Source organism: Eumetopias jubatus, unplaced genomic scaffold (assembly GCF_037043125.1).
Source record: "Eumetopias jubatus isolate StellerSeaLion01/CBP00866 unplaced genomic scaffold, mEumJub1_p1.0 scaffold_17, whole genome shotgun sequence".
Lineage (NCBI taxonomy): Eukaryota > Metazoa > Chordata > Mammalia > Carnivora > Otariidae > Eumetopias > Eumetopias jubatus.
In genome coordinates, this window is record NW_028274823.1 from 59,199,134 (window position 1) to 59,216,483 (window position 17,350).

General features: G+C 40.2%; 2 protein-coding genes across 11 annotated transcripts in view; both read left to right on the plus strand.

Annotated features, from left to right (window-relative positions):
- The window catches only part of DNA2 (DNA replication helicase/nuclease 2), a 47,021-nt gene extending 39,555 nt beyond the window's left edge, over positions 1-7,466 (plus strand). For both annotated transcript variants that reach the window (XM_028109729.2, XM_028109730.2), the window contains 4 exons: positions 1,761-1,850; positions 2,451-2,633; positions 4,972-5,118; positions 5,952-7,466. In XM_028109729.2, the coding sequence (XP_027965530.1) occupies positions 1,761-1,850; positions 2,451-2,633; positions 4,972-5,118; positions 5,952-6,020 (489 nt within the window). In that variant the 3' untranslated portion in view covers positions 6,021-7,466. The remainder of the gene's footprint in view (positions 1-1,760; positions 1,851-2,450; positions 2,634-4,971; positions 5,119-5,951) is intronic.
- Positions 7,467-12,132: 4,666 nt separating this feature from the next.
- Positions 12,133-17,350, plus strand: part of RUFY2 (RUN and FYVE domain containing 2) — a 47,433-nt gene continuing 42,215 nt past the window's right edge. For 6 of the 9 annotated variants that reach the window (XR_015767107.1, XM_028109459.2, XM_028109461.2 and 3 more), the window contains exons 1-2: positions 12,427-12,661; positions 14,170-14,343. Coding sequence is in view for 8 of the 9 variants with exons in the window: in XM_028109459.2 (XP_027965260.2) it covers positions 12,457-12,661; positions 14,170-14,343 (379 nt within the window). In the remaining variant the exon portion in view is untranslated. Of the gene's footprint in view, positions 12,229-12,398; positions 12,662-14,169; positions 14,344-17,350 lie in introns of those variants that run through there. The other 3 variants (XM_088019947.1, XM_088019945.1, XM_088019948.1) reach the window with 3 other exon arrangements.

The following is a 17,350-nucleotide window of genomic DNA, read 5'->3' on the forward strand; positions in this document are numbered from 1 at the left end:
AATAGGGGTGCCTGGGTGGCTCAGTTGGTTAAGCAGGTGCCTTCAGCTTGGGTCGTGATCCCAGGGTCCTGGGATCGAACCCTGCATCGGGCTCCCTGCTCAGCGGGGAGCCTGCTTCTCCCTTTCCCTCTGCCTGCTGCTCCCCCTGTTTGTGCTCTCTCTCTGTCAAACAAATAAATGAAATCTTTAAAATAAATAAATAAATAAATAAATAAATAAAATAGGACCCCCACCCTATGTGCCGTGATGGAATTTTCATTCTCTTGGATATTGCCCTTAGCATTTCAGGTTCAAGGATTAACAAGTCGGGGCAGTTGGGCTCTGGGAAATTTTTTCAGTAAACTGACCTCACAAATGACTGCATTTAGAAACCTCAATTCCAATTTATTACTTATAATTTACAATTATTTACCTCACCAATGACCACTCAGATTCTTTGTTTTTGCTACTCAGGTTTCTTCTTTCTTAGCATCAGAATTCCAAATAAATTTTTTTTTTCAAGATTTTATTTATTTGGGTGCCTGGGTGGCTCAGTTGGTTAAGCTTCTGCCTTTGGCTCAGGTCATGATCCCAGGGTCCTGGGATCAGGTCCCGCATCGGGCTCCCTGCTTGTCAGGGAGTCTGCGTCTCCCTCTACCCCTCCTCCGTGCTTGTGCTCTCTTCTCTCCCTTTCATGCTCTCTCACGCTGTCTCTCTCACATAAATTAAAAAAAAAAAGATTTATTTATTTGGGAGAGAGAGCACAAGTAGGCGGAGGAGCAGAGGGAGAGGGAGAAGGAGGCTGTCCGTTGAGTGGGGAGTGACGCAGGGCTCAATCCCAGGACCCTGAGATCATGACCTGAGCCGAAGGCAGATGCTTAGCTGACTGAGCCACCTAGGTGCCCCCCAAATAAAAGGTATTGAAGATAATCAAGATTAGGTACTTGGCTGGCTCAGTCAGTAGAGCGTGCAACGCTTGATCTCAGGGTTTTGAGTTCAAGTCCCATGTTGGGCATGGAGCCTACTTTAAAAAGTTAAAAAGAAATAATAATAATAATCAGCACTACTTAAGGCTTATGTAGGAGCAAAATAGTCCTTAGAGAGTTTTGCCAGGTATGCTAGAACCTGGGGAACTTTACCTGCTCCATTATTTGTATGAAAGGCAACAAGAAAATGGCAAGAACACAGAGTAGAGCCCGATCCAAGTTTGAATCCTACTGCTGTGGTTTATTGTGAGGCCTTGGGCAAGTTACTTATCTTTTCTGACCTTTGATACTTGTAAACTAGGGGATAACAAACTAAAGTATGTGAAGCCCAGTGTATGGTTGGCTCTTAGAAAGATTTTATTTTTCATTTTATTTTTAAAATTTTATTTTATTTTTTAAAAAGATTTTCTTTATTTATTTGACAGAGCAGGAGAGCACAGGCAGGGGGAGCAGCAGAGGGAGAGGAAGAAGCAGGCCCCCTGCTGTGCAGGGATGTAGGCTTCATCCCGGGACCCTGGAATCATGACCTCAGCCAAAGGCAGTCACTTAACAAACTGAGCCACCCAGGTGCCCCTCTTAGAAAGATTTTAATCTGAACTGTAGGATGTTTAAGATGGGTTTCCTCTAGGTGGCTTTCTGAAAGGTGACTACTGTCATTCATTTTTTACCTTCAACATTTATTTATTTCCTTGTACCTTCAACTTTTAAAATAAGTATATTTTTCATTTGTGTCCACAGAGGTGTTCTCTACGGCTACCTGTGTACCGACCATACTCAACTCTTTTTTCTATTTAGGTTCCAGCACCAGAACAAGTTGAAAAGGGTGGTGTGAGCAATATGACAGAAGCCAAGCTAATAGTTTTCCTGACCTCTATTTTTATTAAGGTAATTTAGAATTTAATTTAACGGATAATAAATATTAGGATGAAGTATAATATAATGTTAGAATGCAAGGAACTTAAGACCTAGCATTAATCCTTGTTCATTAACATGAGAGGATTGAAGCCTGATTGCTTTTGTTCTATTTTTGGAAAATTATCAAAGATGTAATTTTTTATAATGGCATTTTGGGTTTCCATTTAGGGTAATTTTTTGTAACATCAGATAATTCTGATTGTGTCAATATAGGGTTGAATCAGTGTGATTGGGGTTTGGAAACTTCAGTGTAAGGGATTGCAGAAAGTGTAATGTATTTCTTTGTGCTTTTTTTTTTTCCTACGGCATCACTGTTCTAGTGGCATGCAAACCATTATTCTGTCATTAATCTATAGAAATCAAGGGAGCAGTGTTTGAGGAAATTATTAAATCTCAGGAAATATGGATTTAGATTTAGAGCAAATTTAGTAATTGTATTTACTCCTTACAACAAGACAATCTTACAAACATTAATCAGGCACATTATATAAACATGTAATTTAATAAATTTAGTAAAGCTTAAATAACAAAAATCAGGATTTTCATTTTCATTGTTTCTTTTCTGTTTAGGCTGGCTGTAAACCCTCTGATATTGGTATCATTGCACCCTACAGGCAGCAGTTAAAGATCATCAATGATTTATTGTTCCATTCTTCTATCAGGATGGTCGAAGTTAACACTGTAGACAAATACCAAGGAAGAGACAAAAGTATCATTCTGGTATCTTTTGTTAGAAGTGATAAAGATGGACCTGTGAGTTCATTGTATTTTCTGCTGATTTGTTTGGGACATTTTTTTTCTTTTTTTTTTTTTAGGTTGTGGTAAAAACCCCACACAATATAAAATTTAAAATCATCACTATTTTTAAGTGTACAGTTCGGTGGTGTTAAGTATATGCATAGTATTGTGCAGCAGATCTCTGGTACTTTTTCATTTTGCAAAACTGAAGCTCTGTACCCACGAATAACAACCCTCCAGTTCCCTCTCCCTCCAGGCCCTGGCAATCACCATTCTGCTTTCTGTCTTTGAATTTGACTACCATCGTCATCTTATATAAGTGGGATTATACAGTATTTGTTCTTTTGGGTTTTTTGTTTTTTTAAGATTTTATTTGTTTGAGACAGAGAGAGTGCCCTTGATCACAAGCGGTGGGGAGGGGCAGAGTGAGAGGGAGAAGCATGCTCCCCACTGAGCAAGGAGCCTGATGTGGGGGCTCGATCCCAGGACCCCAAGATCATGACCTGAGCCAAAGGCAGACACTTAACCAACTGAGCCACCTAGGCGCCCCAGTATTTGTCCTTTTGTAATTGGCTTATTTCATATAGCATGGTGTCCTCGAGGTTCATCCATGTTGTATTATGTATCAGGATTTTGTTCCTTTTTAAGGCTGAATAATATTCCATTGCATGTATATGGCATATTTTGTTTATTCATCCATCAGTGGACATTTGGGTTGCTCCCACCTTTTGGCTGTTTTGTTAGGGGCATTTTAAGCATAGACTCTTCCTTAGATATACTTTTAATTTTGTATATAATTCCAGGTTTTGTGTTTTGCATGTTTACCTCCTTTTCATTCACTTTTCTTGATTATGTGATACCTTCATATGGTTGTAAAGATATAGTAAGAAGTCTCCATTCTACCCAGTTCCTCTTCTACTCAGTTCTTACCGTTACAGATAATCACAATTTGGTGTTTTTTGTTTTTTAATTCCAGTATAATTAATATACAGTGTTATAGTTTCAGGTATAAGATATAGTGATTCAAAAATCCTATACTTTACTTAGTGCTCATCATGATAAGTGTACTCTAAATCCCCTTCACCAATTTCACCCACAGCCACCTCCCCCTGCCCAACTTCCCTCTGGTAACTGTCAGTTTGTTCTCTATAGTTAGGAGTCCATTTTTTGGTTTCTTTTTTCTTTGTTCATTTGTTTTGTTTCTTAAATTCCACATGAGTGAAATTATATGGTATTTGTCTTTCTTTGACTTATTTCACTTAGCATTACACACTTTAGATCTTTCCATGTTGTTGCGAATGGCAAGATTTCATTCTTTTTTATGCTGAGTATTTTTCCATTATATATATATATATCACAGCTTCTTTATTCATCTGTGGTTGGACACTTGGCCTGCTTCCATAATTTGGTTATCGTAAATAATGCTACAGTAGAGGTGCGTACATCCTTTTGAATTAATGTTTTCGTATTCTTTGGGTAACCAGTAGTGGAATTTCTGGATCATATGGTAATTCTATTTTTAATTTTTTGAGGAACCTCCATTACTGTTTTCCATAGTGGCTGCACCAGTTTGCATTTCCCCCAACAATGCATGAGGGGTCCTTTTTCTCCACATCTTTGTCAACGCTTGTTTCTTGGGTTTTTGATTTTAGCCATTCTGACAGGTGTGAGGTGATAGCTCATTATGGGTTTGATTTGCATTTCCTTGATGATTAATGATTTTTTCATGTATGTCTTCTTTGGAGAAATGTTTGTTCATGTCTTCTGCTCATTGTTTAATTGGATTATTTGGGTTTTTTGGTTTTGAGTTGTGTACAGTTTGTGGGGGTTTTTTGGGGGGGTAACCTCTAATTCCTTTCCTTTAGGCATATACAAACATGAATCAGTATTCATATTTCCCTTTTTTTTACACAGATGGTAATATATATCTAATGGACTCTGCTTTTTTCACTTAAATAGCTTGGAAATCTCTCCATGTCAATACACAGAGACTTCATTGTGTTCTTACAGTTGCATAGTTTTCTAGTGTACATAGGTGTCCTGGTATATTTAACCACTCCCCTGAGTCTAAAGCTATTACAGGTTTTCATTACTGTTACCAATAATGCTACAATGAGTGGAGATAGCTCCATTTCCTTAAATTATGGCACGGAAATTGCACCCAAGATAAAATATTTGGAAGTTGGCATTGTGGGCAAGTTTTTCCAACTGTCCAAAGAATTTTAAATGTGTCACTGAATCTTCTTTGGAATACATGCTTAATAGGGAAATAGTTCACAGCAAACTGTATTCTTTGCTAGAACAAACTTAAATGTTTGAGAAAACTCAAATAATTGAAAATTATTTCTTTCAGCTTGGTGAACTCCTGAAAGATTGGCGACGTCTTAATGTTGCTATAACCAGAGCCAAACATAAACTGATTCTCCTGGGATGTGTGCCCTCACTGAACCGCTATCCTCCTTTGGGGAAGTTACTTGATCATCTAAACTCAGAAAAATTAATATCCTTTTTGTTTTGTATATGGTCACATCTGTGCTATTGTGAATATTTATGTATTTATATAAATTAAAACTCAATGTTTTGTGTTTTCCATGGGCACATTTCAAAGACCTGATTCTACAAAGGAAAAGGAAACTAATTCACAGAAAGTGTTTTTTTTTTTTTTAAAGATTTTATTTATTTGACAGAGAGACAGTGAGAGAGGGAACACAAGCAGGGAGAGTGGGAGAGGGAGAATCAGGCTTCCCGCTGAGCAGAGAGCCCGATGCGGGGCTCGATCCCAGAACCCTGGGATCATGACCTGAGCGGAAGGCAGAGCCTTAACAACTGAGCCACCCAGGCTCCCCTCACAGGAAGTAATTTTAAGCAAAAAGTGAAATAATGAAGGTGATGGAGAAGGATAGTTTGTGAAGTGAGAAAGGAGATGAAAAGGGACTTGATTTACTGTCCTAGGGCAGGGTACATGTTTCCTAGAACACATCTAGGAAAAGTGGTTACCCCTTTTGGTTCTTTTTACCCTAATTTATAACCCCCCTTTTTAAAATCTAGGACAAAGCATTAAAATTTAAAAAAAAATTGAGAAAATTAAAAAATGGAGAATTATTCCTTGTCATAATTGTAGATTATGACTAAAATAAATCATCTTTAAAAAAATTATATGAAGGTCTTAGGCTAAGATACATAAACCTTGTTTAAGTACATTATTATCTGTAGAATGCCATAAAAAATTTTTCAGCAGTCCTATAAACCAAATTACAAAACGTTAAATAGTGTCATAGATATTTTTGTGCAAATCCATTTTTTGTAAAGTATACTTTCCTTAATTTATTGTACATCATGGATCTTCCATCAGAGGAACACGAAAGTCTTTGTCATGTATTGGGTGATTTTCAAAGAAGATAAAGCACTGTTTTCTTTGATTTCTCATACTGGCATATGAGATCCTCTCTAAATATTACCTGTTATTTGCAATTTGGATGTGCTATGAAAGCAGTGCCTGGTTAGATTGTGAAGATCACTTTTTTTTTTTAAGATTTTATTTATTCATTTGAGACACAAAGATACAGAGACAGAGAGAGAGAGCATGAGTAGGGGGAGAGGCAGAGGGAGAGGGAGAAGCAGGCTCCCTGCCGAGCCAGGAGCCCGATGTTGGGCTCGATCCCAGGAAGCCGGGACCGTGACCCGAGCCGAAGGCAGACGCCCAACCATCTGAGCCACCCAGGCACCCCTGTGAAGATCACTTTTATCCCAAGGGTATGAAATGGTATAAATGTACTTTGTTGAGAGTTCCAGTTTTTTGTTTTATTTAATATTTTTTTGGTAGTCTTGTTAAAGTTCTATCACTGTGTAAAATTTAACACACTATTAATTTTTTCAGTTTTTCCAAAACTGAAAAGTTTTAAGTTTTGTAGGTACTATCAATGTGTTTTTGTGTGACCTAGAAAGAGTTTGATAAATTTTTACCAGCTTTAGTAATAGATTAACTTTTGGATCTGAGAAACTTTAAGTCTAAAATTTCAATACTGATTTGATTTTGTAGATTTCTGTCATATTTTTTTTATTTAAGAGATTAGGTAAAGAAAATTCATTTGTTTTTTCACTTAAGCACAATCTTGTGATGATGAGAACACAAGTGTGATTCTTTTCTGTGTTTGGGTTTTTCTCCTGACTGTTGCATTTTGGTATAAGGTACATTTTCACTTTAAACCTAGGCTTTTAAATTATTACTTATAAATTAATTATTTCCAATTAATTTCTGATTCCCCTTTCTCACTTGTTATTTTTAGTATTCAATATTCTATAGATTTTGATATAAAAGAAAATAATTTTTTTTTAGTTTTTTAAAATTGATGACAAAAAGGTATGTATATCCCTATTTTTTTTTTAAAGATTTTATTTATTTATTTGACAGAGAGACAACAAGAGAGAGAACACAAGTAGGGGGAGTGGGAGAGGGAGAAGCAGGCTTCCCACTGAGCAGGGAGCCCGATGCGGGGCTCGATCCCAGGACCTTGGGACCACGACCCAAGCCGAGGCAGATGCTTAATGACTGAGCCACCCAGGCACCCCGGTATATCCCTGTTATCACCTATTGTTCATATGCCCCCTTTGTTTTGAGACACTACTCAGTTGTCTCAATTTTTTGAATAAAGAAAGTTTTGTAAATCAGAATTACCTCAAAGTGCTTAGTTAAGTATATAGTGACCAATTTTAACCTCAGTGTATCCATCTTTGGTTGGGGGGCAGATATCTCTTTCTCTCAAAGTTTTTTCTTTTTTTAAATGAATGTGAAATATGTTAAAATTGTTTCTACCTCATGTTTTTTAAAAATTACTTGCAGTTTTTTATTAAATAAATCATTTTCTATTATGCCTTAGTGTGTCAGTTATTAATCTTGAATAATAATTAAGTTCAGGGTTGTCCAGCAATTTTTCAAGTAGTAAAAAGTCAAATGTTGATAATGTTCTAAAGCTGCATATAAGTACTATTATAATAGCATAAAAATGAAAATCTTTTTTTTGGCAGGGAAAAAATCTGAAAAGGCTTTTTGGAGAAGGTAACATTAAAGTCTGGTAAAGACTGGATAGAATTGCATAAATTGTAATGGAGGAATAGACAAATCTAGATAGAGGGTACAACAAATGGGAAAAGGAAAAGACATGTACAGGGAACAGCAAAAATAATTTAGCATAGTTACAAGAAATATCCAAGGAAGTATGAGAGGCCATGGATTACAACCCATGGTTCCCAACCTATTACTGGCACATGAAAGCAATGTTAATAGGTTGCAACAAGCTTTGTTTTCAGTGGAATAGAGTGAAAAATATTAGGGTGTATCACATGTAAAAAATACACAAAAGTAGAATAAAATAGTGAACTTATATACCCATCACCCATATTCAATAGGTAGAAGATTTTGCTGCAGTTGTTTTCTCAACACCCTTTTTTTCCCTTTGCTGAGATGTTTCAAAGCAAACTCTAGGTATCACTTAATTTCACCGTTATATTTCAGTATGTGATGAGCTTTTGAAAAATAGTATTTTTTTTAAAGATTTTCTTTATTCATTCGAGGGCGCCTGGGTGGCTCAGTTAGTTAAGCGACTGCCTTCGGCTCAGGTCATGATCCCGGAGTGCCGGGATCGAGTCCCGCATCGGGCTCCCTCCTCAGCGGGGGGTCTGCTTCTCCCTCTGACCCTCTTCCCTCTCGGGCTCTGTCTCTCATTCTCTCTCTCTCAAATAAAAAAAAAATAAAGATTTTATTTATTCATTCGAGATAGAGAGAGAGCATGAGCAGGGGGAGAGGCAGAAGCAGACTCCCCGCTGAGCCAGGAGCCAGACGTGGGGCTTGATCCCAGGACCCTGGGATCATGACCTGAACCGAAGGCAGACGCTTAATCATCTGAGCCACCCAGGTGGTCCCCAAAACAGTATTTTTGTTACATGATGATACTAGTGAGTTTAAAAACCTAGATTGTTAGCTTTAGTAAATTCAGGGCTCAGAATAGATTAATATTCTACTTTAACCCTGTTCATTTAGTTTAAACATAGGCATTAAATTCCAATTCTGTTCAACATAAGGAGACTGGAGTATCCAGCAAGTGTATATTTTGGAATTTAAGAATATCTACGTCAAAGGGAGAATTTATTTATTTATTTACTTGCTTGCTTTAAATAAAACTGGTTTATTGATGAGTTAAATTTCTTTCCTACTTTTTACCTATGAAGTCACTGGGGGAAAAGCAATCTAGGAAATAAAACTCTTTTCCTTTGTTCATGGTTCTATAAAGTAAATATATACTTAATTTTATTTGCTTTTTTAAATGTATGTAAAATACAAATACTTTCTTTTTTACCCATCATTTGGAGAAGAAAAATGAACAAGTCAGTCATATTTCAATGTTTAAGAGCAAGATGGAAGGGGTTAGACATGCAATGAGTTTTAGACTCCTTGAAACACTAAAAACCTACATTTTGTGATTATGGAAATCAACGCTACTTTTGTATTGGTTCAAATTCTGGTTCTGTCACTTAGTTTTTCTGAAGTCATTTAACCTTTCAGAGGTTAGTTTAATCTGCAAAGTGGAGACAGTTCCATCCTCATGGGGTGGTTTTGAAAATGAAAAGACTTTGGCCTAGGAACTGATATATAATTACATGCTCACTGATACTAGAGGGAGTATGGAAGGTCAGTGGTGAGAGGATAATGGGATAGTTGGCTATACTTGTGGAAAAAATGAAGTTTGATCCTGTTCCACACCATTCACTAAAATCAATTCTGGGTGCAGTAACAGGCCTAAATATGAAAGATAAAGCTTGTAACTTTTTTTTAAAGATTTTATTTACTACCCCTGAAACAAATAATACATTATATGTTAAGTAAAAAATTTAAAAAAATTTACTTATAGAGAGAGAGACCATGAGGGGGGAGGGCCGAGGGAGAGGTAAAGGGAGAGAATCTCCATAGACTCCTTGCTGAGTGTGGGAGCCCAACAGCAGGGTGCTCCATCTCATGACCCTGAGATCATGACCTGAGTCAAAATCAATTGGATGCTCAACCTACTGAGCCACCCAGGCGTCCCGCCCATGAATTTAAAGAAAGGCAGACCTTATTTTCAGTTATTCCTTTTTTTTTAAAGATTTTATTTATTTATTTGAGAGAGAAATTTAAATAAAAGGAATAAATTTATTTAAATTTAAATAAAATTTAAAGATTTTATTTATTTATTTGAAAGAGAGAGAGAGAATGAGAGAGAGCACGAGAGGGAAGAGGGTCAGAGGGAGAAGCAGACTCCCCGCCAAGCAGGCAGCCTGATGTGGGACTCAATCCCGGGACTCCAGGATCATGACCTGAGCCGAAGGCAGTTGCTTAACCAACTGAGCCACCCAGGCACCCTATTTTCAGTTATTCTAAATTATATGCTCTAACAACTCTCTTGGACATTGGCATAAGGAAATATATACAACTTTGAAACACCCCAACCTGGAACTTCTCTTGGACATGGATGATGTTAACAAAAGAAACAAGTAAAAAAATTTATGGTGTTACCCCATTTGTGAAAAGTTTATAAACAGATAAAAATAAATTACATGGTTTAGGGGCAGATACTTGCAAGGCAGAAAACAGAAAAGCAAGGAAACGATTCTCATAAAAGCCAGAATGGTATTTACCTCAAGGGGGATGGTGAGTAGTGGCTAGGGGTAGTTCCCAAGGACGATGGCTCCCTCCTGTGCTCAGTTTATCTGGTGGTGGTCACCCAGCTGTTCACTTTATAATGATTCTTTAAACTATGTAGAGAGCAAGGTGGAGTCATTTATGTCAAGCAAGGGCCCGGGTCAAGCAATGACCAAGCACTTAAGGGTACTGCACTAATCAGATACCCACACCAAGACCAACACCAGCTGATGGTACCCCAGAACTGATAACACGCTGAAGCAGAGGAGCTCTGCAGGGACCCGAGACTGATTAAATCCTTTTTTAAAAAGGGAGGTTTTGGGTTGTTTTTGTTTTGTTTTTTATAGGCCAGCAGATTTATTCTTTTTAAAATTTTGTTAAATTAAAAATTTTTTTTATTATGTTCACTTAGCCAACATATAGTACATCATTAGTTACAAAGGGAGGATTTTTTTAGCAAACTGTCATACTCCTCAGACACCCTCTATGTCTGACTGCTCAAAAAAGGCAGCTGCCGGGGCGCCTGGGTGGCTCAGTCGGTTAAGCAGTTCTGCCTTAGGCTTGGGTCATGATCCCTGGATCCCAGGATCAAGTCCTTCCTCCAGCTCCCTGCTCACTGGGGAGCCTGCTTCTTCCTCTCCCTCTGTCTGCCTCTCCCCGTTCGTGCGCTCGTCACTCTCCCTCTGTCAAATAAAATAAAATATTAAAAAAAAAATAAAAAGGTAGCTACGGCTGAAGGCTCTGCTTAATTGATCAGAACAGAACCTAATAAGCAGTAAGTGCCTGGAGGTGACCCTGACAAGACGATGCCTTACCTCAGCTGGGCACCCACAGACTAACTTGTTCAGTTCCTTAACTTCCTACTCCGTTATCTTTTGTTGTGTGACTTGTGTTCTGCTTTGTGTGCCTAGGAAGAAGCCAAGTTAATCACATGGTGAAATGTCATTGACTTTGAAATCCTGAACTTGCTTTATAATTATGTTAACCTTGCTTTGTGACTGAATAAAGCTGACATTGTGGAGAGGAGACTCGAATGTGTGCACCTTCATAGCCTGCTCATTACAGTTTGTTTTATACTTTTTTTCTCCATGTATCATTATCTCACAGTAAAGAAAATTAAAAAACCAAAAGAGGTAAAGAAACATAAAACTACTGGCTGAGGTGATGAAGAGAAAAAGAGCCGAAATATCTCAGTCTTTCTAGCTCAGCCACTGTCTTAACAATTGCTAATTACGTAATAGCTTACTTTTCCCCAAAGTGATATAGCTTAACCTAGTGTCATCTGACCACGAGGGTTTTTTTTCCTCCCTGAAATGAGAAAAGGCTAGCTTTATCTCTACACGTCTGTCCCTTGATAAGTGCGGCCCTTCCCACTGCCCGTGCATTTACTGGTTTAAATGCCGTGCTAGGGCTGCCTAGTTGCAGCAGGTGTCTGCCCCCTGTTAATTGCTTCAGGTTTTCTAAATTCCTTTGCTCCCCTAAGACCTTGTGGAGCGTGAAGGGAAGCGGTCAGGTGTATCAGATGAACCCCGCCGCCGCGTGGACGAAAACGTTCGCACGTGGCTCGCATCCCGTGGCAAGACAGCCCCAGCGCCCCGGCGAAGCCCCCGGGTGAGAGGTCGGTGGTCCGACCAGGGCCGGGCCTCCGGCTCCTCACACGCGAGGTCTCCTTCACGCTCCTCTTCCTTCTCCTTCCGGTCCAGCTGGACGCGAGGAGGCCTGGCGAGGGCGGGTTTCTCTCCTGCCGGTTGCAGGCCCCGCGGCCCCCCGCCCCACTCGCGGCGCCGCGGGATCGCCCGGGCGTCCTCCCGCCGCCGGGAGCGCTGTGGGCCGCGGCGGGCCTGGTGGCAGACGCCGTGGCGGCCGCCGCGCGCCTGAAGGAAGCTGCTGGCGGGGCCCAGGGCGTCTCCGCCCGAGACCGTGCCGCCGCCGCCATGGGTAAGGGGAGCGGACCGAGAGGGGACGCCCCGCTCTCCGTCCGAGGCTGAAGGCCGCGGCCGGGCGAGGACTGGTGGTGGGCACCGAGACCTCGGGTAGCAACTGGAGCCCGAACCCGGGCCTGGGGCTGGGCGGGGGCAGCGGGGGACTCGGGGGCGCCCGGGGTCGCTATGGCAACGCGCGGCCGCCCCCCGTTTCTTCAGGTTCCCGCCCCGGTTCTAGGGCCTAATGGCCGAGGGCTCGCGGTCCGACGGCTTCCAAGGGGCGAAGACAGGGCCGGCCGGGGGGCCGCTCCCGGTTCGGTGGAGCAGTCGGGGACGGGCGATGACTTTTCAGGTTTGGGGGTGGCGGAGGGAAGACGCGTCTCAGGTTTTGGCCTGGATGCCGGAAGCCGAGGGCGGGAGAGGTGCAGCGATGCCGCGCAGGACCCCGGGTGAGCCCTCCGCGGGGGTCCTTGGGCGCCCCGAGCCCTTTGGGCAGCCTTGCTGCGGGGAGGAAGGGAGGCAGAGAGGGGGCTCCAGGCCCGGGCGAAATGCGGGGACTGGCCCTTGGCCTTGTTGGGGCTGCGATCGGCACGACACATCTGCGAGCCCGGGCGGGGTGCGGCCGGCGTGTAAACGCTCCTGGGGCGAGGAAGCTGCCGGCCCCCAGCACGGACCCGCCTCGGAACAGCTGCAGATGCGCCCTTTGTCTGCTTGTCGCATCGCAAGTCACGGATCGTAATGGGCACTGTTAAGAAAAAGGATTGGTACAGATTATGAAACATCAAGTAGTTCCCCCCCGCCCCCGAAAAAAGAGGGAATCATACGACGATGCAGATTTGAAGGAATGATGTGTGTGCAGATTTTCCACCAGCTAGCTTGGTCATAGAGATTGTGGCTGTTTGCATTTTTAGTTGCTTAGGATTCCGTGTCAGGCTTCGCGCTTAGCTATCAGCTCAGAACTCGAATACTAGATAATTGGGAACCCTGGACTTTTGTTCAGTGAAGGAAAAACACTTGGTTCACTTGGACTAGTACATTTGCCAGAGATTATGAAACGTTATACTAAGTGCTTCATTTTTCTGCACTTCATTTTGTCATCTGTTTGCTGAAACTATTCCTGCCAGTCACAGCAATGGTGAGAATATGCGGGAACATCTGAATTTCTAAGTTACCTAAGGATGGAATTTGTGGGAAAGAAAAAAATAGCTTTTTGTGATTTGAAAGTATCAATTACTAATCAGTTTTTCTTTTTTTTAAGTGCATCTATTAACTTAGTTTTTGACTGAATCAGCTGTGTGGGCAAGGAACTTAAATGTGAAACAGGACTGCTTTTATTTCCTCTGGGAAAATGAAGGAGTTATGCAATACAGAATTACAGTTGCAGTGAGAAAAGATGGAAAGAGGGTTAAAATGAGTGAAAGAATTGAATGGCTTCTCCTGTATTCCTTTATTTGTCGGTGTGTTTTAACCCATCATGTTTATGGATGATACTGTAATCTTGGAATTGTAACCACCTTTTATTTCCAGTTTATTCTGAACGTTTTTTGCCTTGAGATTCATCCTTGGACCGTGCCTGCTGTCCACCTTTTGTAGGAGACTCTTAAATATGTTGTTTATTACTCCAATTTTATCTCCACAAAAAGTAAAAAACAAAAACAAAAAACCTCGTTCTCTTTGAAGACGTACCACAAAAGTAAAATAAATACCAGAAAATAACCAAGGTGCAAGATCTTGAGAATAATTCATAAACTTTGTCTGGGGTGGGCATGGTAGTGTTCTGTGGTATGTGTGAGAGAGACATAAAGAGAAGTTACGTAGGGGTGTGGATTAGTTAGGGAGACTAATTTGTCAACCAAGAAAAAACAAACCATTGTTTTTATAGGGGAATGAAAGGGTTTGTGTATTTTTTAATGTCATGTCTTGCAAATGATGTTGGACTCCTTTCTTGTGCTTTCAGCTACAAAAGACCCCACAGCTGTAGAGAGAGCAAACTTGTTAAACATGGCTAAATTGAGTATCAAAGGACTCATTGAATCTGCTCTAAGCTTTGGCCGCACTTTGGATTCTGACTATCCCCCCTTGCAGCAGTTCTTTGTTGTTATGGAACATTGTCTGAAACACGGTCTTAAAGGTATCCTGAGATTTAAAAAAACTAAGTTTAGAATTCCACTATTTCCATCTTAAACATCCTTGAAAATGTGTATTTGTTGAGACCATAATTGTTACTTTACCTTTAAAATTACGGGGTGGGTTGGTTTGGGGAGAGAATAGCCTACTGCTTTATGTTTTCTAATAAGTTGTCTTCAGAGAATGCCTAGTTAGTGTTTTGTAAAAACATTTGATTTTTCATTTTTTCTCAATATACTCTGAACTGATTTCTATTTTCTAGGACAGTTAGAGTTACTTAAAAATTTTTAAGCTTAGTGATTCCAATATGAAGTCTTATTACTAGTTTGAGCCCTATTGAACAAATAAGTAAAACAATTGTTGAAATATAAACCTCGTTGGCCCCCTGGAATGTATCTAGAAAGACTGTCTTTTGGATTGTTGTAGAAATGTAAGCGCTCCCTGGGAATGATGATAATACTGGATATTTTCTTCTACACAGTTGGCACTGATTTATCATTTCATGTAAAATGTTTGTGTTAGATTTAGTTATTATACATTGTATAATTGTTTTGTGTTTTTTTTTTTAAGATTTTTATTTTTTTGACAGACACAGCAAGAGAGGGAACACAGCAGGGGGAGTGGGAGAGGGAGAGAGAAGCAGGCTTCCCGCTGAGCAGGGAGCCCGATGTGGGGCTCTATCCCAGGACACTGGGATTGTGACTTGAGCCGAAGGCAGACGCTTAACGACTGAGCCACCCAGGCGCCCCTATAATAACTGTTCTTTTACTTAATTGTAAAAACAGTTGTTAGTTTTGGTGTCTAGTTCTTTTGATCAGCTGTGTGGAGGGCTATGTAAGAGTTTATTTTTTTTAAAGATTTTATTTATTTGAGAGAGAAAGTGAGAGAGAGAGAGAGAGCGAGCCCAAGAGGGGGTAGGGTCAGAGGGAGAAGCAGACTCCCTGCTCAGCAGGGAGCCCGATGTGGGACTCGATCCCGGGACTCCGGGATTATGACCTGAGCCGAAGGCAGTCGCTTAACCAACTGAGCCACCCAGGCGCCCCTCTGTAAGAGTTTATACTAAAGTGACTGTTCTAAAGCTAAAAGAAGCTTGGTTCCTTGTGGGTATACTAGGAACCTGGGTAAGTTGGGAAGGCCCAGAAGTTCTGACTAAGGTACATGAAAGTGGGAGTAAATGTAAACAGCACAAAAGGAGATTTACATAAACATGGTTTTAATAAAATGTACTGCCAAAGGAGCCTTGGCATCAAAATTTGAGAAACCCTATGTGATGTTATTACTCATTTCTTTTTTTTTTTTTCCCACTAGTGTCAAATGATCCTTTATTGAGACATTTTCCTTTGTAGTTAACTAGCTGGGCATTCCACCGCACCACTGTTGATGTCATCTATGATGTCACGAGGGTGGCGGCCATCTTTTTTTTAAATTGAAATTTTTTATTGAGATATAATTAACATTAGTTTCAGGTACACAACATAATGATTTGGCATTTTTATGTATTGCAAAATGATCACAGTAAGTCTAGTCAATAATCCATCACTGTACACAGTTAAAATTTTTTTTCTTATGAACTTTTAATATTTACTCTCCTAGCAACTTTCAGATATACAACAGTATTAACTGTAGTCCTCATGCTGTACATTACATCCTTATGACTTATTTATTTGATATCTGGAAGTTTATACCTTTTGACCACCTTTACCCATTTCCTCTTGCCCGCGCCCTCTGCCAGCCATCAGTCTGTTTGTTCTCTGTATTTGCATTTGGGTTTTGTTTTGTTTTGTTTTATTTTTTTTTTAAAGATTTTATTTATTTATTTGACAGATACGTACGTAATGAGAGAGGGAACACAAGCAGTGGGAAAGGGAGAAGCAGGCTTCCCTCCAGGCAGGAAGCCCTATGTGGGGCTCGATCCTAGGACCCTGGGATCATGACCTGAGCTGAAGGCAGAGGCTAACTGAGCCACCCAGGAGCCCCTTGTTTTGTTTTTTTTAGATTCCACTATTTAATTGAAGACAAAGTAATTTTTAAAAAATTATATAATGGTGAAATCTACTCTTTGTACATGAATCAAACAACATAGAAATACCTAGAGCAAAAACCATTTCCTTCATTCTCTTCCGTTCAGTCCCCTAAAGGGAATCCTTGTCATTCTTCTCTTTTCCATTTTTTTTCTTTTAGTCTGCATAGAATTATGCTATAAGTATTATTATTCTGTGACTTTGTTTAAAATTGATATGGTTTGGAGGTTTTTCCATTTCCATAGAGGCTTTATCACGTTTTTAATGACTCTGTAAAATGCATAGTATATGTATACCAAAACTTACTTAACTGCCCTCCTCTTAATGTACACTTAGGTTGTTTCCAGTTTTTTACCATTAAAATTGTGCTGTTTGTATACTTGTTCTTTAGGATAGGGTTCTTAGGAGTAGAATTACTGGGTCAAAGGATATAAGCAACTGGACTCTATGAAGCCTTCATGGATTTATCAAACATCAGTGGATGTTAGTGTTTGTTTCCCCGCATTTTTGCCTGCTCTTGATATTATCAATTTCTGCTTCTTTCAGTACACCAGGAACTCACCAGTCTGATCTAATAGCCTTAAGGGTTTTTCTGGTTTTAGTTTTAGTTTTTTTTTTTTTAATTTTTAAAAACATTTAGGGGTGCCTGGGTGGCTCAGTCGTTAAATGTCTGCGTTCGGCTCTGGTCATGATCCCATGGTCCTGGGATCGAGCCCCGCGTCAGGCTCCCTGCTCTGCGGGAGCCCCGCGTCAGGCTCCCTGCTCTGCGGGAGGCCTGCTTCTCCCTCTCCCACTCCCCCTGCTTGTGTTCCCTGTCTAGCTGTGTCTCTGTCAAATAAATTAAAAAAAGAAACCACACATTTAAACATTTTTTAAAATTTTAATAACACCTTGAGTTTTATTTTTATTTATTTATTTAAAGATTTTATTTATTAGAGAGTGAGAGAGAGCATGAGAGGGGAGAGGGGAGAGGGTCAGAGGGAGAAGCAG